At 41.3% G+C, this 22,115-nt stretch overlaps 1 protein-coding gene across 8 annotated transcripts in view; it reads left to right on the top strand.

Moving 5' to 3' along the window:
* Positions 1-22,115, top strand: part of elmo1 (engulfment and cell motility 1 (ced-12 homolog, C. elegans)) — a 281,611-nt gene that overhangs the window by 83,034 nt on the left and 176,462 nt on the right. For all 8 annotated transcript variants that reach the window (XM_060849874.1, XM_060849870.1, XM_060849873.1 and 5 more), the window contains 3 exons: positions 6,663-6,698; positions 18,309-18,408; positions 19,680-19,831. In XM_060849874.1, the coding sequence (XP_060705857.1) occupies positions 6,663-6,698; positions 18,309-18,408; positions 19,680-19,831 (288 nt within the window). The remainder of the gene's footprint in view (positions 1-6,662; positions 6,699-18,308; positions 18,409-19,679; positions 19,832-22,115) is intronic.

Genomic DNA, 22,115 nt, shown 5'->3' with positions numbered 1-22,115 from the left:
TCATTGTTTCTGGACTTCTAAGCACAGGAAAACTATTGCAGGAGCTGATAATAATACTCATCAGGTCCAGCAGCATCTGTGCAGAGAGAAACAGAGTCAGTGTTTTAGGCCAGTGACATTTCATCAGAACACCGTCAAGCTCTTCAGACTCTCAAGCTGCCATGGTGGAACTTGAACTTCTACTCTTGGGATTATTATTCCAGTAGCATAACCAGTACACTACTCAGTAGATGGTGGCACGCTTTTACCAACAGCAGCAGCTGAACTGCTTTTGCGGCAAAGAGCTGGATACAGATCCCCTGAGGCTTGTCTGGGCTGCCAGTCAGTGATTCCACATCAGCAGCTCAGTGTGAAATCCACAATGCAGCTAATGTTAATACATGCCTTTAAAATAGCCTTTGCTGAATAGAATCCTATCACATGTTGATTCACTGAGGCCTCCAAAGGAAGGAAAATTCCAAACAAAAATCTTTCAAGTTCTATGCTTTGAAAATTGTTTGTAGTTAAATAAATCCTGCTGTAAAGAAAGACCATGTATGCTTTGATATTTGAGCTGGCCATGCAATGCAGCAAGCTGCATTTTTTGCGGGGAGGTGGAGGTGGTTGTGGTGATAGAGGAACCGATCAAGTGCTTTGAGCTATACGTCCCGGAGAAAGTGAGGACAGCAGATGCTGGAGATCAGAGCTGAAAAATGTGTTGCTGGAAAAGCACAGCAGGTCAGGCAGCATCCAAGGAGCAGGAGAATCGACGTTTCGGGCATAAGCCCTTCTTCAGGATTCCTGAAGAAGGGCTTATGCCCGAAATGTCGATTCTCCTGCTCCTGGGATGCTGCCTGACCTGCTGTGCTTTTCCAGCAACACATTTTTCAGCTATACATCCCAGACAAATTTGCTTAATTTTTTGTTATTGTCAAGTCAAGTCGCTCATTTCTCAGATACACTGGAAAACAGCACAGGAAGTGAAGTATAGCAACTCTTCCAGTGTTTATACCTTATCTGTGACTATGCTCCCTTTAGAAACAGCTCTATGAAGAAAGTATGGAGTGAGTCAGACCTTTCAGTTAGCCGAGCGCAATACATATCAGCACATGGTATTCTAATGCAGCCAGTACCAGTGTGGATTAATGCCATCGTTTATCAATTTGTTTTAAATTTTATGGGTGAAATAATGTGACTGTAAACTGGTTTTGCTTAGAGTCTCAGGCATTAATGGTTTTCCTTTTTCAAGAGTTGACTGCAACATTATAACCAGTGCTAACATCGTATGATCACAAATGATGAGTACCATGACCACATGTTAATAAATGATGTGACATTCCAGACAGCCAGTTGCTGAAGGATAGAACTGGAGCTAACTTTCACTTACTCTAATATACTTTCATTTGCAACGTTAAACATTTGAAAAGATACTTCTACTGACCTAGTAGCCACAGTTTCAGCCTGTGCCTATTTATAGAAGGACAAGTGAATCCCTAAAACCAGCTTGCATTTAAATACAATTAATACATAATTAATGTCATAATGCATATAGAAAGCAGACCACCTTCTACCAGTCTGATTCCCTTCAGTTAAAATTGCTGTCTGTAGTAGATTTGAGCAATTCCTTGAATCTCTGAAGGAGAGCCTGTACCACTACAGAATGTGATTGAATATAATCCCCTAAAGTTGCGAGGAAGAAAGTTTCCTTAGTGTGGATCCTTTATGACAAAGTTCAAATTCTGCTCTGGAACTACCAACACATCTGGCCAGGCAATTATAACCTGGAGCTTTTGTGGAACAAGTATGCTACACTGCAGTGAAAGTCTTTTATAGTTCCTGTACATTTTTGGAAAACATGCTGCGCTAGGATTTTCACATGGAGGTGACTTGATTCTTGTTACAAATTAGTTCTAACTTCAGTGTTGTGCTCAGTGCTGATTATTGGAGGCTGCAGGTGGTACCTGTGCAGTAGTGATGTGTGTTATGACAGAGGGAGTGTGAAATGTGCACATCTCTTTTGGGCTGTCAGTTCTCAAACTTGGGTGGCCAAGCTGTCAAATTAGGTCCTGGATTAACCAAATCGATTTTGCACTGTACAGAGAAGGGGAGGCAAAAGAAATGTTTTAAACTTCCTTCACTAAAATCTACATTAATGTGTTGGCTTGGAGTTTAATAAGTTCAATGGCTGTTGGGATCATTCAACATAGTGTACTTTGGAGAGGTGATATATATTGAAGAGAAAGGATTCTCGACCTGTCAGTTTTTGAATATCCCTGCCTGTCATGGTATAGAAATCCCATTGATTCCTGTCACACAGCACAGATATTTTTCCATTTTAAAAGTGAATTATACAGTGAAATATATGTATTATTGGCATAATTCACATGAAACTTAGTGCTGGTGCTGACAGGATCTGGAGGAACCTTCAGCAAACGCTTGCACATATCATGGTCAGTGTTCAATATGACTGTTTTTGTTGGTGTTATTATTTTTAAAAAAAGGCTTTCTGTCAGAATGTTAACTTTAGGAACAGCAGTGCTGTATTAATCACTGCACTTGCACCTAGTGCCCGTACAGTTTCTAATAGCCAGTGCGCCCACATTTTATCATAACCTCTGTCCCTGAATGTGTTGATAGTTAAAACAGATTGGCTTCATTTGGCATCACAAAGCTTTAGATGGAGGAGCATCGTGAGAGATAGCTAATTAATCCAATATTGCCCAATTATAAAATAACATTTTATTATTGGATCTGAACAGTGAAAATGAATTAAAAATACTGGTGTCATTTCAGTTTTAAGGTTGAAGTTTATGAATGAATTGAATAAGGTTTACTGAGCAGCAAGACACGCTGCCTGGTTGTATGACTGAGCTGATTGTTGTGGTATAGCATGGATACTGCGAGTGTGCAGCTAAGTGGGATAACAGAGCAAGACACCAGCCGTGTATTGCAGCTGGCTCCAGTGCATGAGTTGGATGTACCTGCCCCTGCATGCAAAGTGTCTCTGCAGCAGCCTTTCAGTGCTAGCTGCTGGTGCACCCTGTTGCACGAGGCTGTGCTTCCTGAGCATCTTGCAAGGAGGATTTAAGAGGTACTATGAGGGTTTGGCTGTTGCCTGAGGTGTGAATGAGGCTGGTGTGGGTGTGTCATAGTCTGAGATGCTGTTTGATGTTGAACAACGTGTTTGCAGCCTGTGGTGAGCTGAAGTCACCAGGTACCTGCTCTGACCTAGATGCTGAGAATGCTCGACATCTAACCTGCAAGATGCATTTAGTAAGTCAGGAAGCTTACTAAATTGTGTCAAATTGTGCTATTAATAGAGCATTTAACGAGTTAGACACTCCCTTAATCAGCAACTTATTGCTGCCTAGTGTGAAACCTCCCTTGCCGCTTTGCAAAAGCATAAAAGAGAGAAGGACCAGACTTTTATGGAGTAGTGGTAATGTCTTGATCTTTGGATCATGAGGCCTGGTTTCAAATCCTACTTGCTCCAGAGGTGCGTAATAACATCTCTGAACAGATTCATCTAAAAGAGAAGTGAGATGTTACTTTGTTGAGTTAGACCTGGCCAGACTTGTCGTTCACTTCTGCCACCAATCTTGCCATAGCCCAATGCATGGAGACCCCTGTAAGATTCCAGTCTTAATGACTGAAGGTTTTCTTGTACAAAACCCAAAGGCATGCTAATAGATACAGTGAGGACACAAAAGATGTGTCCAGTCGAGGTGTGAAAGATAGTAGCCACATTAAAGACTGAAGAAAGAAATGAGAACAAAATGAAGCAGCGGGAGAAAAAAAGGCAGAGGTTAAAATCTAAAATTGTAGTCCATCTCATGGCATGCTGAGATCAAAAGATGGGAAAATGCCCCATTGAACAATGGGGTGCTATCCCTGAAGCTGGCCTGAGCTTCCTTGGAACACTAGCAGACTGAGGTCAGAGTGAGAGGAAGATTGAAGATTGAAATGATGAGTGAAAGCAAACTCTGCGCCATGCTTGCAGACTGAATAGAAGCTCCTTGCGTTGTGGGCAGCGAATGCAGCATACTAAATTGCAAGGAGTAAAAACAAATCACTGTGTGCTTCTGGAGTAATTGTTCCACCCCAGGTTCTCAAAAAGGGCCATCCCGTCATGGAAGAAGATGAGATCACATGAATTGTTACAACTTCTGTATGACTGCACTTTGCTTAGAAAGAGAAGTAGCAGTAACTTGCTTCCCTTTTGCCTGACTCTGGCAAATGTGCAGTATGTTTGGGGATGGTTGCTAAGGTTACTTTTAATTGTAGGTTTGGAAACTGGGAGCTGAAATCTGCTTCTTGTGTTTTAAATGCTCCCTACTAACATAAATTCATTTTTGGGGTTTTCTTAACTGTAACATGAGTAGAAGAATTTGTTGCCTTAGAGATGGATGATGGGTGCAAACTGAGTGCTAAGTAAACTGGGCTCAATGAAAGTTTATTTTTGTAACTGTAAAAACGTTGCATGAGTTTTGTAGGGGACAGTGATTCCCCAGAGGCAACAGGCTCTGGACTAAGAAGTCAGACTATCGAAATTCAAAGAAATTATCCAGCCTGACCCCATTTTATTGCTTTTGACCTTTTAAAATGCAATTCTGCCCTTGTTTTGTTTTCACTGCTTTTTATAAAACAATCAGCAGATCAGCGGACATGGTAATTCCTGGATTTAATCAAATGTTACATTCTGTACTCACCTTTGGCCACTGCGTGTTTGTCCAGATACCCCCAAGTCTTTCAATTTATTATTGGTAAAGCAAATCTTTTCTACCTTAGCATACATTTATTCTCAATTGCAGTAAAAACCAGAAATGCTAACAAGGAGAAATGGACACATTGCTGGTTTCTGTTTCTCGGCATGGTAAGGTCTGTGTTATCTTATCGGCCATCCCAATTTGGAATGACAGAATGAGACTCATTGCTCGATGTCATGGGGATTCATTGAAGCAGGGAACTAGGGATGTAGCAGAACGAGTGAGCTGGGCCGCAGCTCTGCATGCTGTAATTTCGACAATACAGTTTGAGAAGGCCAGTGATGCATTTGTTTTTTAAAAAAAATCACAGTTTGTGATTATTGGAAACAAATGAATTAATGACATTATAATAACTAGAGATTTTTACAGTTCTCCACTAGAAGATTGCTAAATTGTGTTGATGGCAATTGGTCTCTCAACTGGACCATTTCAATTTCATCTTGAGGTCTACATTTGTGTGGCAGTGGGGTGGGGACAATAGATACTCATGTAGTCAGCAATGTCCACATCCTGTGAAAAACCGTGTGTGAAGGCATATTTAGTTTGAATAATGAATTTTTATATCTGCATTTTTTGCTTTTTTTTAAAAACTTGATTGGATGTGTTCGATAAGACTCTGTTTTTAAGATCTGAGAATGTGGAAATTGCTATTCCTGAGAGGTAAGGTGAATTGTGTGTATGCTTTTAAAAGGTAGCTGGACAAACACATGAGGGAGACAAGATTAGATAATGTTTAGTTAGAGGAGACTTGCTCCATTCACAAACACTGGCATTGACTGAACAATGTAAATGTCTATATTTGTGTTGTACATTCAATGTAATTCTCTGTTAAGGCTAGCATATGTATTTAACTATTAACATGACAGGTGAAATCTTCCAACATCCTTGCTCACCGACAGTTAATCGCACACAGACTCTGTCAGCTGCAATTTCAAATATAGTCCACCAGATCTGCTGCAGTTCTGCCTTTCTTGCTACCAGCTGCCAAGTCTGTGCCATCTGCATGGGTTTCCCAAAGATTTGCCTTGTGTTCCTTCAGAGAAAATGTGAGTGCATTTAGTCAAATGTTGTCTGAGTTAACCTGTCTTATAGCAACAATCCTGATTGAGGGATGCAGTCAGGATAACGGTAGGACAAAATGTTGGTCAAGTTTTGATAAGAGTAACCAAAGAGAAATTGTTTCTGTTGGCTGGACTATTGGTTATCAGAGAATTTAAGATAGTTGATAGAAAAAACAGCAGGGAGTTTTTTTCTGATCATACTGTGAGCTACGATCTGGGGTGCATTCACTTAAAGCCTGTGATTTTAAAAGAAAATTAGATAAATACTTCCTGGGGGGAAATGCAAGACTGCAGGGATAGAAAAGGGAGTTTTTCTTTGAAGATAGCTTCTTCAAAGATCTATCATGGACCATGCATCATCTCCTTTTTAACAATACAATTCAAGTTTACAAAGTTCTTGTTTATTCCTGTGCACATGAGTACAATGGAATTTTGAGCACTGTGGTTTCTGATCTGGAATTTTATTTTTCTTCTCCCCATTTTTGCCCAACCCCAATGTTTCTATTAATGAGTGAGTAGATTTGGGGTACGACAATGTTTACTCATGTTCCAGTATGCAACAATATTACCAGCTCAAATATTTTGCTGGTATACTTTGGAGAACTATTATACACCCAAACTACAGCCTCTGATTCTAAGATCATATTATGGTTTGAGTGGGAATATTACTCCTGTTAGAAACAAATAATTTTGCCTTTAACTTGTCTTGCATTTAAAGTATAACTCCAACTCTTGATCCTTTCTGAATTAGTAATCTGGGGGAAATTGAAGGCACAAGCCTACCTAGTGCCAATCTATGTAAGTTGCTTCGTTTTGGAGAACTGTGTAATATGTGCAAGTTTTTAAATTTTTACAGACGTTATCAGAAACTGCAGAAGATTATGAAGCCATGGTAAGAATCCAAATGGAGTGTCATTTTGTGCAATCTCTCACTGCATGGATGGAAATCAAGCCCTCACACCTTCAAATAATGCTTCCTGCTCTGATCTGTGTTGCCTCTTGCTCTATGCAATGCTTTGTTTTGCATGTGATAATGAGCAGTTCGATGATTCTTCCTCTCTTCACTAAAAAGCGCCTTTTTTGTTGCACTGTCTTATTTTCCTTGCCAGTCTGCATCCCTAATACAAGTTTCCAGAATCACAAAGATTGCAAATGACCCAAAAGCATACTAACTAAAATAATGAAGGCACTTACTGATGAATAAATGCCACTTGCTTTGTAAAATCGTTGAGCTACACAGTAAATATTTTATCTAAAGTGTAACATCCTGATTACCAAGCTATAAAATCATATTTTATGGATTAAAATATTAGTGTGATTATGGGTAAAAGATTCAAACCTGGAGATTTCTACTTCTCTATCTGCAGGTTGGTTTTATTGCTACTCTGATTAAATTTCATGAACCTTTCTGAAATAGATGAATGAAGATACAAGCGTGTCTAGTGCTCGTCTATGTAATGAGATCCTCATGGTTATTAATGTGATGAACCTCAGCTCTTACTGAGCCAATGAGTGTATTTATTTTTTCACTGTGGCACTGTAAAGGAACTTATCTAAATTTGTGAAGATTATTGCTTTGTAAGTCCACTGTGAAAACCTGAAGAGAAAGCATCATTGTTGGTTTTGGGGTTGCTGCAAGTTACAACAACCTTTCATTTAAGTGACAGTATTTCTTGGATGCAGTTTTTGGAAGGAGACTATTGTGTGGCTGTGTCCTACTTTAGAAACCTTAATCCTGTTTTGACTGAATTCCAGACCAATGCAGAATGTTGTCACTTCACACACACAAATGATCAAATGTACTTGCAAGATGCCTTTGAGCGTGTCTGTCAAATGACTGCTTGTGAGTGGCTGCCAGGATTACAACAACCCAAAAGACTGTCATCCTGAATTTACAGGAGCATTGACTGAAATACTCTGTAACAATGGACTATTAAATTGATATAGCTGTTTTTTTTCACCTACTTTTGAATGATTCCATGAATTGATGGGGCCAAGTTCAGACCTGTATGTAGAAGCAAACTGTCTTTTAAAATATGGGTTACCAGTAATTTGAAACTAGTACTTAAATTCAACATACTTTCTGAAGCCCAGCATTAAGATACTGTCTCTTTAGAAGGTAATAGAGCTAAAGTTATTTCGCTGAGCATGGACTGGTAGCCTTCATTAGCCTGGTAAACAGTTCCAGAAAGGCACCTAATTGTGAAGAGGGGTGAATGGAGGCTGTCTTTGTCTGATGAAGTTGAAATGGTCCCTCTGGCTTTGCAGTTAATAATTTAAATTTTTAAAATTGTATTCATAGAATTAGAATGCAAATGTCCTAGCTGAGAATCGTAAAACTAAAATCTAAACTTAAATCTAAAGTACTTTAGTCATATTGGTTGTATTAAGTTCATAGAAATAAAATATTTTCTCTAATTCTTCTCCTTTCTGAATCATAATTTTGCTGAATATTTTATATTCAAGTTACTCTTATTCATAAGATCAAAGGATTGCTCTCATCAGAAATATTAAATTGCATACTGAAAGTTACATTACCCAGAGGGCGACTAGTGGTGAAAAATAGTAATATTTCCATATCTGAATAGTCTGTGTCTTGGAGGGGAAGTTGCAGTTGATGGTATCACCAATGTTAGTTGAACTTGTGGGTGGCACAGTGGCTAGCATTGCTGCCTCACAGCGCCAGGGACGCTGGTTCGATTCCAGCATAGGTTTACCGTCTGTGAGGGTTTCCTCCAGGTGCTCCACTTTCCTCCCACAGTTCAAAGATGTGCAGCTTGGATAGATTGGGCAATTTAGCATGGCCAGTGTAACCAGGGATATGAAGGCTAAGTGGATTAGCCATGGGGAAAATGCAGGGTTACATGGATAGGGGAGAAGATGATTCTAGAGAAATTGCTGGAGTGTATCTTGTGGATGGTGCAATGCAATCATGATATGCAGTGGTTATTGGGGTGCTGATGAAAAGTACTGCTTTATCCTGAAAGGTGTTGAATTCCTTGAGTGTTGTTAGAGTTACGCTATTCAGATAATTATAGTATACATTTCATTACCATCCTGACTTGTGACTTGTTAGATGGTGGACAGGTTTTGCAAAGTCAAGAGGTGACTCACTGCTTCCAAAATATCCAACTTCTTCCCTGCTTTGGTTGCCACACTATTAGTATGACTGGTTCAATTAGACTTCTGGTTAGAGTTGATCCCAAGATGTTGATTGGGGTGTGAGGTTTGGCAGGGCAGGGGTACAGAGTCCAACAATGCGAATGAATGTCACAGGGAATGGTTCGCCACTCTCTTATTGACTGCCATCTCCGTGGTATGAATGTTAGTTGACATTTCTTGGCCCAAAGCCAATGTTCTCCAGTCTTTGAGCTATGAGATTTTCACAGTAGTTGCAATTGGGACTGACCCTCCAGTCATTAGCAAGCAGCCCCAGTTTTCTACTTATGCTGGAGGAAAGGATACTTGAGCAATTGAAGATGGTTGGGTCTCAGATTCTGATTTCAGCATCTATAGTAATGTTCCTATCTTTACCTTCTACCTTTGTCAAGTCAGTAGAGAATGTTCCCCTGATTTCCATTGACTTCAATTTTCCTGGGCTCTCTGATGTCACACTGCTGTTGAATGCTGTCTTGATGTTCAGAGTTCAGATTATTTTGTCTATGTATAGACTAAAGCTGAAATGAGGTTGGAGGTGAATATTACTGCAGGAATCTAAAATGAGCATCAGTGACATGTGATTGATGAGCAACCTTTTGTCTAAAACTTTGTCAATGACTAATTCTGTCACTGGGCTTGTGATTGAGGGGAGGCTGATGGAGATTGTCCCGCACTTTGTGAACAGTATTTTTTTCTTGGATAATTTTGCAATTTGTTTGGTAGATTCCAGTTTTATGGGTGTTGTGAAGGATCTTGTCTAAAGGAGTAACTAGTTCTGAAGCATCAGTTTTCAGCACCTTCCCCGCAGAGTTGTCAGGGGCATAATGTTTGCTGTTTCCCATGTGCCAAACCATTCTCGATACCAAATGGAGTGAATCAAATAGATTTATGGACTGGCTTTTATGTTGATGAGGAGCCCACTTGGAGCATTTGAAATAAAGGTATGTGGAATTTGGCAGATAATAAATTATTTTGTTAAATGCCCTGCAGCCATTTTGTTGTAAGACACATTGTTGCTGAATGTAATGATACAGTGACTGAAAAACTAGAAAACTGTCAAAATGCCCAGAATGATTGTCCAGTTTCTTTTTCCCATCTTACAGCATCTCTGAAATGACTCTTGCATCTATTCCAGATACTGATCATAAAAAGTCCTTTGATTCACTAAACACCCTTTCAAATATATGATATGGGAATAGGAGCAGATCACATGAATCCTTAGGCCTGCCCTATTCAACACAAGTTTGGCTGATCTGCTTCAACTCCATTTTCTAGTCCATGCCCCTTTATCATTTGATTTGGGTAAAGACCAGTCAATTTCAAACTTAAATACGCTCTTAAGGGGAAGCATGAATAACCCATTGGGCTGGTCAAGTCCAAATAATCACAGCTCTGAATGAAAAGTTTTTTTTATCATTCCAATCCTAAATTATTAACCTCTTATCCTGAGACTGCCCACATACTCAAAATTTCCCAGTGAGAAGAAGCAATCTCTCATGCCTGCCTTGTAAAGTCTATTTAGTGTAATTGGCATTTGAATTCTATCATCTCTGTTTGTTCTGAACTATAGACCCAATTTACTCAGCATCTCACCATAGGCCAACCCTCTCAACCCGGGACCAATCTATTGAATTTTCCCAATGCAAGTGCATCTCTTCTTAAATATGCACACAATATGCCAGGTGTTGTTACACCAAATCTGTGTACAATTGTAACAAGACTTTTTTCTGTACTTCATCCCCTGGCAATAAAAACCACATTCATAGAGTCATAGAGATGTACAGCACGGAAACAGACCCTTTGGTCCAACTCGTCCATGCCAGCCAGATATCCCAACCCAATCTAGTCCCACCTGCCACCACCTGGCCCATATCCCTCCAAACCCTTCCTATTCATATACCCATCCAAGTGCCTCTTAAATGTTGCAATTGTACCAGCCTCCATTACTTCCTCTGGCAGCTTACTCCATACATGTACCACCCTCTGTATGAAAAGGTTGCCCCTTAGGTCCCTTTTATATCTTTCCCCTCTCACCCTAAACTTATGCCCTCTAGCTCTGGACTCCCTGACCCCAGAGAAAAGACTTTGCCTATTTATCCTATCCATGTCCCTCATGATTTTATAAAACCATTATAAGGTCACCCCTCAGCCTATGATGTTCCAGGGAAAACAGCCCCAGCCTATTCAACCCCTTCCTATAGCTCAAATCCTCCAACCAAGGCAACATCCTTGTAAATCTTTTCTGAACCCTGTCAAGTTTCACAACAACTTTCCGATAGGAAGGAGACCAGAATTGCTTGCAATATTCCAACAGTGGCCTAACCAATGTCCTGTACAGCCACAACATGACCTCCCATATTCCTTTACTCAATACTCTGACCAATAAAAGAAAGCATACCAAATACCGCCTTCACGTTCCTATCTACCTGCAACTCCACTTTCAAGGAGCTATGAACTTGCACTCCAAGGTCTCTTTGTTCAGCAACATGCCCGAGGACCTTACCATTAAGTGCATAAGTCCTGCTAAGATTTGCGTTCTCAAAATGCAGCACGTTGCATTTATCTGAGTTAAACTCCATCTGCCACTTCTCGATCCATTGGCCCATCTGGTCAAGATCCCGTTATAATCTAAAGTAACCTTCTTTGCTGTCCAATACCCTTCCAATTTTGGCGTCGTCTGCAAACTTACTAACTATGTCTCATGCTCACATTGAAATCATCTATATAAATGACGAAAAGTAGTGGATCCAGCACTGATCCTTGTGGCACTCCACAGGTCACAGGCTTCCAGTCTGAAAAACAAGCCTCCACCACCACCCTCTGTCTTCTACCTTTTGAGATAGTTCTGTATCCAAATGGCTAGTTCTCCCTGTATTCCATGAGATCTAACCTTGCTAACCAGTGTTCCATGGAACACCTTGTTGAATACCTTACTGAAGTCCATATAGACCATATCTACCGCTCTGCCCTCATCAATCCTCTTTGTTACTTCTTCAAAAAACTCAATCAAGTTTGTGAGACATGGTTTCCCATGCACAAAGCCATGTTGACCATCTCTAATCAGTCCTTTCCTTTCCAAATACATGTACACTTTTATGAGCAAGACCAGGTCTCTGTGAATGTCAGTATTAAGAGATTATGTGCCTTTAAAACAAATTCTCCTTTTCTCTTTCTGGTTAGTTGAACACTGCCTGCCCTCTTCGCTCTATCTATATCTATTTACAGTCTCTTTTTGTCCTTCTCACAGCTGTAACCTAGTTTTGTGTCAGCAACAAACTTGGGTACATTGCTCTTAGTCTCTTCAACTTATTGCTGAGATCTGATTTGGCTGTTCATTTAATGGCCTCCTCAGATGCTGGGTAGTGAAATAGCGACTCCTATGACAGATCCTGTTAGTCAGGAACCTTCCTAGTTCACTCATCACCTTCCTACTTCTCTCACCCACTTACTGGGGAGGTTGGTTTCTAAACTCATTTATTCTGTTAAGTTTGAACTCTAACAGTCTTGTAGAGTGGATGAAACTTAGTTTTTAGGAAAATATACGGGATTTCTTCACAGCTCCTCGTGATTGCAGTGAGATAGTTGTAGAGTCATAGAGACCTACAGCACTGAAACAGACGCTTCAGTTCAACTTGTCCATTCCAACCAGATATCCTGACCTGAGCTAGTCTCATTTGCGAGCATTTGGCCCATATCCTGTAAACCCTTCCTATTCAAGTACCCATCCAAATGCCTTTTAAGTGTTGCTGTTTTACCAGCCTCCACCACTTCCTCTGCCAGCTTGTTCCATACCCACACCACCCTCTCTGTGAAAACTTTGCCCCTTAGGTCCCTTTGAAATCTTTATCCTCTTGCCTTAAACCTATGCCCTCTAGTTTTGCACCCCCCCCCCACCCCAGGAAACAGACCTTGGCTATTCAGCATGTCATGCCCCTCATGATTTTATAAACTTCTATAAGGTCACTCTTCAGCCTCTGATGCACCAGGGAAAATAGCGCCAGCCTATTCAGCCCCTCTGTATAGCTGAAACCCTTCAACCCTGGCAACATCCTTGTAAAGTTGGTGAAGCAAGTTTTAGAATTTCCTGATGGAGCATGTGAGGTCCAGGTTTAAGCGATTCTATCCCCATCATTGAAGGCGATTTTGTCTTTGTAGAGCCATACAGTTATATAGCACAGGACCAGACCTTTCAGCCCAAGTTGTTCATGCCAACCAGAACTAGTAAACTAAACTAGTCCCATTTGTCTGTGTTTGGCCCATATCCCTCTGAACCGTTCCTGTCCATGTACCTGTTTAAATGTCTTTGTACCCAGTTCTATCACTTCCTCTGGCAGCTCGTTCTATATGCTCAACACCCTCTGTGCGAAAATGTTGCCCCTCAGGTCCCTCTTTAAATCTTGTCCCTCTCTAGGGAACCCTGGAGGGTTGATGCAGTGTCTGGATCAGGAGTGATATCAAACTCTTCCAGATATTTCTCTCACTCCTGGGATTGAGATGCCACTCAGTCTTTCCTGTAGCAACAAGAATGCGTCTGGTGGCTTGTGAGTTTGAGCAAAATGGCTGTGTGTCTTTCAGGCTTGTGGTACCGTTTGGATTGCATTCTCAACAGTTTTTGTAAGATGGGCCACAAAGCCTGACAACTACAATCCTAAGATACTTCACAGGATCATTATAAGACAAATTATTGCACTGATCCATTTAGATTTATAAGTTCACCAAACAAAAACCTGGTCAAAGAGATAGGATTTAAAGAGCGTCTTAAAGGAAGAAAATAAGGTAGAGAGGTGGTGAGGGTGAGAGGGGAATTTCCAGAGCTTTAAGACTCTGGCATCCAACAGTACAACTCCCAAGTGGTTGAGTGACGAAAATAACTCTCGTATCCCATCATACTCCTGACCTGTGCCCTGGAGATAGTGGGCAGGTTTTGAGGAATCAGGAGGTGAGTTACTCACTGCAGGTTTCATAGCCTCTGACCTGCTCTTGACGTCTTGATTCCTACATGTATGGGTTGGTGTTGTGAGTAAGGAAAAGTTCTTTAGGGTCTCCTGGGAGCAGCCTTTTTTTCTCTTACTGGTGTCGTAGCAACGGTCCAGTAGAAAGAGAGTTACCTGGCTATTTGACATTATGGAAGAACTGAGGTAACACCCAGTCTCCTACTTGTTCACTGCTAATTTTTGGAAGCCCCACTTGATGGAAAGATTGATGTAGAACATTGGGCAGGTAAAGTTCGTTAGGTCGCTGGTTGGCAATGTTGCTAGTGGGTGGTAATTATGTGCAGCCTTTGGTTTGATCTCTGATTCTCATTGAGAATAGTGGACTGTCTGTCCATGTGATTTCCATGGATGTAATTATATTATAATTTGCATGATAATGGCATGTTATCAAATAAAATCAATGTGTCTGCATTAGGATGGGATGAGTTCAGGTAATTTATTTGAGGGCAAGAACATCAATTGTTCATGTTTCAAGATCTCACTCTTTGGTCTAAATAAATGTAAAATGTTGAGTAGATAAGTGTAGACTGCTGGACTGATGATCTTGGCTATTTGATTTTGAAAGGAACCTTTCATTAACAAATTCAGCCCTTTTCAAATTGAGACCCTTCATGGACGTTCAGCCAGCTTCTTGATGACATTATATGGCAAGTTCTTGAATTAGCACGTCTTTGTACACCATCTGTAGATTGTCATCAATCCAGAGTTGTTTTCTAATATGGCTGGAAGGTTGGATACTCTGCTGCCATGTTAGTGAAGTTGTCTTAAGCACTCATCCTAAAATAGTGCCTTTTCGTGCTGACATCGACACTTCCACTGATGCTGCTGATCACATAACCATGGATGTCACCACCAATCTCATGATCATTCCCACACACATACCCACCCCAGAGACAATCTTCACCCCCACTCCCAACTCCAGTTCAACACTCGGCCCTAGCTCCAAGCCCAGCCAGATATTTACCAACGCCCAACCTCTTCCTCAATGAGGACGAATAGTCAGTCCTTAGCAAAGGATTCACCTTCATTCCACTCTGCCCAAATATCAACAAATTTCTCACATGTCTATATGTCAAACACTTTTTCCTCCGCTTCCATGCCTACTTGTTCAAACATGAATTCTACCCACTCTCCGAGGCACCTCCTCCTGCCTCGAACACACTCCATCCTCCTGGAGGCCCTGTCCTGGCCTCCTACCCTCCTTGACTTCTTCATCTCCAATTCCTGTTGCGAAATCAACGCCTCTCACCAACTCCAACCTCTGCCCATCTGAATGTGTGGCCCTCCGCTCCCTCTACTCCAATCCCAACCTCGCCATCAAACCAGTTAACGAGGGAGACACAGTGATAGATTGGCGCACCAATCTCTTTCTCACCAAAGCCACATGCCGACTTGCTCACACCTCCTCCTACCACCCCTTCAATCATGACTCAGCCTCTCATCACTAAACCATCATCGACAAGACCATCCACAATCTCCTAACCTCCTATGGATGGGAGATCTCCCATCCATAGCCTCCAACCTCTTGGTTCCCCAACCCCCCATTGCTCGTTTCTGTCTTCTCCCTAAAATTCATAAGCCTCACAGCAACTGATCTTCTCTGCCTGCTCCTGTCCTACTGAACTCGTCTCCTCTTATCTTGACTCCGTCCTGTCCCCTTTTGTTCAGGAACTCCCCACCTACATTCGGGACATCACCCATGCTATCCCCCTTCACAACTTTCAGTTCCCAACACCTTACGTTTACCATGGACATCCAGTCTCTCTACACCTCCATTTCTTTCACTCCCACAAACCCAACCAGATCCCCGCCACAGACACACTCATCCTCACCCTTAGCAACTTTTTCTTTTCAATCCACTTCCTACAAACCAGTGGCGTGGCCATGGGTAGCCATATAGGTCCGAACCATGCCTGCCTCTTTGTAGCGTATGTGGAACAATCCCTTTTCCGCACCTATGTAGACACTATTCCACACCTTTTCCTCCGCTACATTGATGACTGTATTGGCACTGTCTTGTGCTCCCACAAGGAGCTCAAACAGTTCATCCGCTTCACCCACACCTTCCACCCTGACCTCAAATTCACCTGGACCATCTTTGATACCTCCCTCTCCTTCCTGGACCTCTCTGATTCCATCTCCAGCAGCCAACTCTGCATCAACATCTATTACAGAACCACTGACTTCCACAACTACCTTGATTACACCCATCCTCCACCCCCAGCAAAAATGTAATCCCATAGTCCCAATTCCTCTGGCTCCACCGTTTATGCTCCCAGGATGAGTAATTCCACTTCAGGACATCCTGGATGTCCTCCGACTTCAAAGACGGCAATTTCTCCTCCCCCATGATCAAAGTGTGCTCACTGCACCTCCTCCATTTCCTGCACCTCTGCCCTCAAACGAAGCCCCTCCAACCACGACATGGTAGAACCCTCTGGTCCTCACATTCCATCCACTCATCTCTAAGTCCAATGCTACTTCCGCCACCTGCAATCTGACCCCACCACCAAAACGATATTTCCTGCTCTCTACCCACCCCTCCACCACCACCCCTCACCACCCCCACCTTTTTGAACGGATTATTCAATTAGTCTCATTGCTTCTTCCCTATTTTGCTGAAAACAATCCCTTCTCAGGTGCCTCTTCTTGATTGTTGTTCAAGTTTCCCTGCAATGCTAAAGGGAATAATTTGATTAGGGAACTGCCTGGCTTTGCTTGCATGCAGGATTCTTGCCTTTCAAGTGGCACCAACGATTAGGGCTCTTGTGCAGACAATGACCACTTAAGTGAGACACTACAGGGCCACTGGAATAGGGTCTTAGAGAAAGACTTTCTAAAGACATTGAAGGAGGCAGAGACTGAGAGTTTGTTTTGTTTTTGTAATGTGAAGTGAAGAGAATCTGGAAAGCAGTAAATGTGGGGTTTAGTCTGTATATGATTGTCATTATGAAGTTGTGCCATTGTGTGCATAAAAGTGTAATCGTGAACACGAGATGATCAAATGATGGTCTCCAAGTTGAATTGGAAAATAAATGATACATGAACGGTGCAATTCGTATGCATTTGAAACACTGCTTCGTGAGTGGATCCTTTTGTTTTGAAAGTTATGATTGGTGAGGATTGTATGACTCTGCTGTTTAGAAATTGTTTCTCCAAAATTGATTCAAGCACTTTACTTCAAGTGTTTAAGCTGGTACAATGCCAGTATGATATTAAACCAGGACAGGTCTGCCAGTTTCAGGTGATAACATGGCAATATCTGAAATTGCAAGGACGTTCTCCCAGCATCTTTCCATTTTGCCCATTCTATGCTTTACTTTTAAAAAAAATAAGATTGATCAGTCATTGATCTGATTGCTCTTTGTTTGTTTTTACAGAATACTTGTGACTAATGGAACTGCATTACAAAATAAAAGTGCAGCCAAAATGTTTCACCTTGATTGGATGCTATTGATGCAAATAGTCCAGAACATGTTTTTGCTATCCTGAAACTGGAGTCAATAATATGCTGATGCAGATGCTGTGGAGTTAATTCTCTTAGCCATGAGGAGAGGATCAAACACATTTTACTGGTGAAGGACGAGAAGATCCTACATTAGTCCATTTGAGTGTAGAATCTGTGCCAATGGCATTTAAGTTATCATGTGAACTCAGCTGATAGATGCCGGTTCACACTATAATTACCTTATGTAAAACAGGATGATGATGCTTAATTAATTACAGAACTGGAAACGGAATAAATTTGGTACATAGTTTCTGTAATTCCAAAAAACAGGTAACATATTAGCACCAGGCAATCTTCAGTTTTCTATGCACTCACTAAAGTCATGCTTCGTGGTTCAGAAAATATTTTCTTCCGTGAACTTATTCCTTATTTTTTAACCTAGAGTCCTGACTCCAACAGTTTTGTAGAAAAGAAATAGTTCATTATTTGACAGTAATTCTTGATGGATAACACAGTCCCTGACAAAGCTGGAAATGTGGATGAAGTTGGTTGCATATCTAATCTGGGAGTTCCATAACCCAGCACATGGGAATTGCATGATGGTCTCTTGGCTGCACTGCACAATTTCTACTAATACTTCTTCCTTTCAGATTATTGCACTGCTGTGTGTTGAGTTATTGGCATAATTTAATTTGTTCATTTTTTTTTTGCAGCTACCCATATGCTCTTTGCTTTCTGACAACTACGGTACCATGTCGGGCTTGTTATGGTACCAGTCGGGCTTTCTTCTGTTGTATACCTGTGCCTAATTTCTTGCAGTGCAGAAACAGCTTGAGAGAAACTCCCCTGTGGTCTGAGTTCATGCACCTTGAACTGACTTGTACATCATTTATTCTTTCAGCTTTGGGGATATGCTGTCATTCACATTGACTGCGTTCGTTGAGCTCATGGACCATGGAATTGTCTCCTGGGATACATTCTCTGTGGCTTTCATCAAAAAGGTACTGTGATGACTGTTCTGGTTTGAAATAACGAAGTGAGAGACAGGAAAGGCACAGCTGTACAGTATTTAGGAGCAAGGGAATAGGAGTAGGTCATCCAGCCATTCAAACCTGTACTAACACTCAGTTAGATCATGTCAGATCTTTATCTTAACTCCCTCCATTTGTTTCTATTCTGTGAAAACACTAAAAACAAGTGAACAAGCACAGAAAAAAAGGCAAATGGAATGATAGTGGTTTAGTGAAGACGCGTGGATTACAAAGAAGTGTCTGTCCATTTTACTTTACAGTGAGCTGTCATGAGTAGCAATTTGATAAAGTACCTTTCTGGCAATGATGATTGAGGGATCAATAATAGCCAAGGTACCCAGAACAACATTGAAATAGTGCCATGGGATCTGAGAGGGCTCAGTTTAATGCCCCATCTGAAAAGTGGTATCCCTGACAGTGCAGCACTTTCTCAGAACTGCACTGGATTGACAGCCTTGAATTTATGCTGAAGACCTGGAATAGGACTTCAGTTGGTACCTTGTGATGCAGATGTGAACGTGCTGCCAACTGAGACACCACCAGCATCAAAGTTCAAGGCTAAGATGGATTTAGCTTTTTGGATTCTTTGAGAATAATGGCTGTAAAGTTGAAAGAACTATTCTTTTTACAGAATAGAAACAGATGGAGGGAGTTGTCCTGAGGAAACCTCGTGACTGTCTTGTCAGAATTGGTATCCAACGATGGCAGTAGCTTACATATGTTTCTCCAAATATAATTGTGTGTTCTATTTCATATTCCTGATTTGTTTCTGAATGCCCATTATGAACAATCAACTTCCACCTTTCCACTTGCTCCCACCAAAGAAAACACAATGAAGAAAAATAAACACGTTGAAGCAGCAGTTGAAAACATCTGTTCTTTTTTCTGCTGTAGCCGGTACTTTTTTTTATATAAATTGAAAATCCCAAATTACTGATTGGCCTGAATGGGCAAATTTAAAACAAAAATCTGTAAAACTCTAAGTGTAAAAGAGTCTCAAATAGATGGAGTCTCCCTTCGCCTCCCCATCCCCCCCCCCTCCCCCCCCCCCCCCCAACTTTCAACTAAATAAGAAAATTGGTGCAGTATCTGCTCTGATGGTACCAACTTCGTAGAATCTTTTGCGTTCAGTACATCACTGAGAAACGGTAAGGGATATAAGGTTATTTCCCTGTGTGGGGCAGCAATGTCTTCGCGAAAAATTTAAGGCTAAAAGTAAAACTTTTTTTTTAAACTTACAGATAGCGAGTTATGTGAACAAATCTGCCACGGATGTATCTGTATTACAACGGTCGCTAGCAATCTTGGAATCAATGGTATTGAACAGCTATGATCTCTACCAGAAGGTGGCACAAGAGATCACTATTGGCCAGCTAATGCCACATCTACAAGGGTAAGTCCTCAGAATGTAAATAAGATGTTGTGCCAGATTGGTATGGCATGCTTGACTACATATTACAGAAAAAAATGTGGAGAAACTCGAGAAAATACAAAATCATTTACGTTGTGATCATAAGTATCAAGACAGGTGGAACAGGTTAGATTCTTTTCTTTATGAAAAATAAGTGCTGATGGGAGATTTTTAGAATTATGAACACATTTGATAGGTCAGACATCAATATGTTAGCGCCAATGGGGAGATGGTGAAATTAATGATTATAAATCTAAGATTGCCACTAATAAATCCATTAAACTTGAAACGTGTAAGTCACCCCCACTGCAAGTAGCTGAGCTAGGTAGCAAAAATGTGTATTTAAGGTTAGGTTCAGATAGAGGAATAGAATGAAAGAAATGCTGATATCATGAGATGAACATGGTAAATCTCGTCAGGCTAGATGGTCGGATTCTGAAATATAATCAGAATACTGTGGATACTGGAGATCAGAAATAAAAACAGAACGGAAAGTGCTTGAGAAACTCAGCATCTGTGGAGATTCCACCAGTAGATAGAATCTTCCAGTCCCTGAATGAAGTGGGGAATGGTGGGTAAAAATTGAGAGAATAACGAGAGATTAGTAATGGGTTTCCCAATGTTGAGAGCAAAACATCCCATTTTCCACCTAAGTGTTGATCAGCAAGATGAGATTCTCATTAGTGAGCAGTGAATGGTCTGTTTGTATGCATTGACACATAATAACTTCCTGGTTATTACATCACTTCACCTCATTGACCTGCTGTTTTTCAGTCTCCCACTCGCCAGATAGAAACTAGTTGACAACAGTTTCTGACATGAAATTGAGAATAGCAATCTAACCACTCAACTCGCTGCTTGCTACCTCAGTCCTCCATCTTGGATGACAGTCACTGAAATTTCAGGGCACACGCTATGGGTAGTGACCACACGTGCCTCCAGGTTCTTGTTGGCATGCTGGGGCAATTGATAGAAACCATGTAGGGCAGCATTGGGCTGTCAGCACTTGACTAGGTGCATAGCTGAGCTTTAAAGATGGCGTCAGTGCCGGGAATCTAGGGAGGATCCAACAGTGGCCATTTTGTCTGCTTACGACAAGTAAGAGAATACAATGAGTGAAGCACCGTAGAGGCATGAGACAAGTTTGGGAAGATAGTGTGAGAAAACATGCCAGGGCTCATGGAATTTGCCAAAAAAAACTTGACTGATTTCTGGTAAGATTCAGCAGGGGCAGGTACCAGAAAATTATAGTTTTTATCTTGTTGGCAAAGGAGGTATTATAAATTCTGTGTAAGAGAGCTGGTTCTGAAGTGATCTGTCTTGATGAGGATGAAAAACATAGGAGCCCTGGAAAATATGCTCAATTTTGGTCCCTGTATTTTATGGAAAACAGTATCCAGAAGCCTTGAGTGGAATTTGTTTTTTGTTATTATGTTTTTCAGGCCAGTTTAGATTAGATTAGATTAGATTTACAGTGTGGAAACAGGCCCTTCGGCCCAACAAGTCCACACCGACCCGCCGAAGCGCAACCCACCCATACCCCTACATTTACCCCTTCCCTAACACTACGGGCAATTTAGCTTGGCCAATTCACCTGACCCGCACATCTTTGTGACTGTGGGAGGAAACCGGAGCACCCGGAGGAAACCCACGCAGACACGGGGAGAACGTGCAAACTCCACACAGTCAGTCGCCTGAGTCGGGAATTGAACCCGGATCTACAGGCGCTGTGAGGCAGCAGTGCTAACCACTGTGCCACCGTGCCGCCCACTGGTTTGCTGGTTTGCAGAATGTTCTATGTTCCTTGTGTTAAAGCTGAGCAGTTTGCATTAAATAAATGAGTTACAGCAGGGAAGGTGAACGGGCGATTTCATAGACTTTAAAATTCTGTTGGCCTTTGACAGATTAGGTAGGAAAAAAAATATCTCTACTGGCAGAAGAATTGACAACCAGTGGACTCTGGTTTAAATTAATTGGACAAACAGCTTGAGGAGTTTGAAAGTAAGGTGAAAGTAGATTCAAATATTGCTGAGTAGCTAAGTATATACTTGAAAAGGGGAAATGTGTAGGGCAATGGATCAAGAGAGAGGAACAAAATAACTTGACCAACTCTTTCAAAGATTTGGCACGGACGTATTGAATTGGCCTCCTCCTATGTTCAGTGATTCAGACTCCAATTGTGTTTGGGAGGGTGAATGATAAATCTGCTTCAGCCTTTTGTCAGTACAACCAACACATAGCTTCCAAGAACTGTATACTTGAGCCT

The sequence above is a fragment of the Hemiscyllium ocellatum genome, chromosome 34 (assembly GCF_020745735.1).
Source record: "Hemiscyllium ocellatum isolate sHemOce1 chromosome 34, sHemOce1.pat.X.cur, whole genome shotgun sequence".
NCBI lineage: Eukaryota > Metazoa > Chordata > Chondrichthyes > Orectolobiformes > Hemiscylliidae > Hemiscyllium > Hemiscyllium ocellatum.
This window is presented reverse-complemented; position numbering and strand designations above follow the sequence as displayed.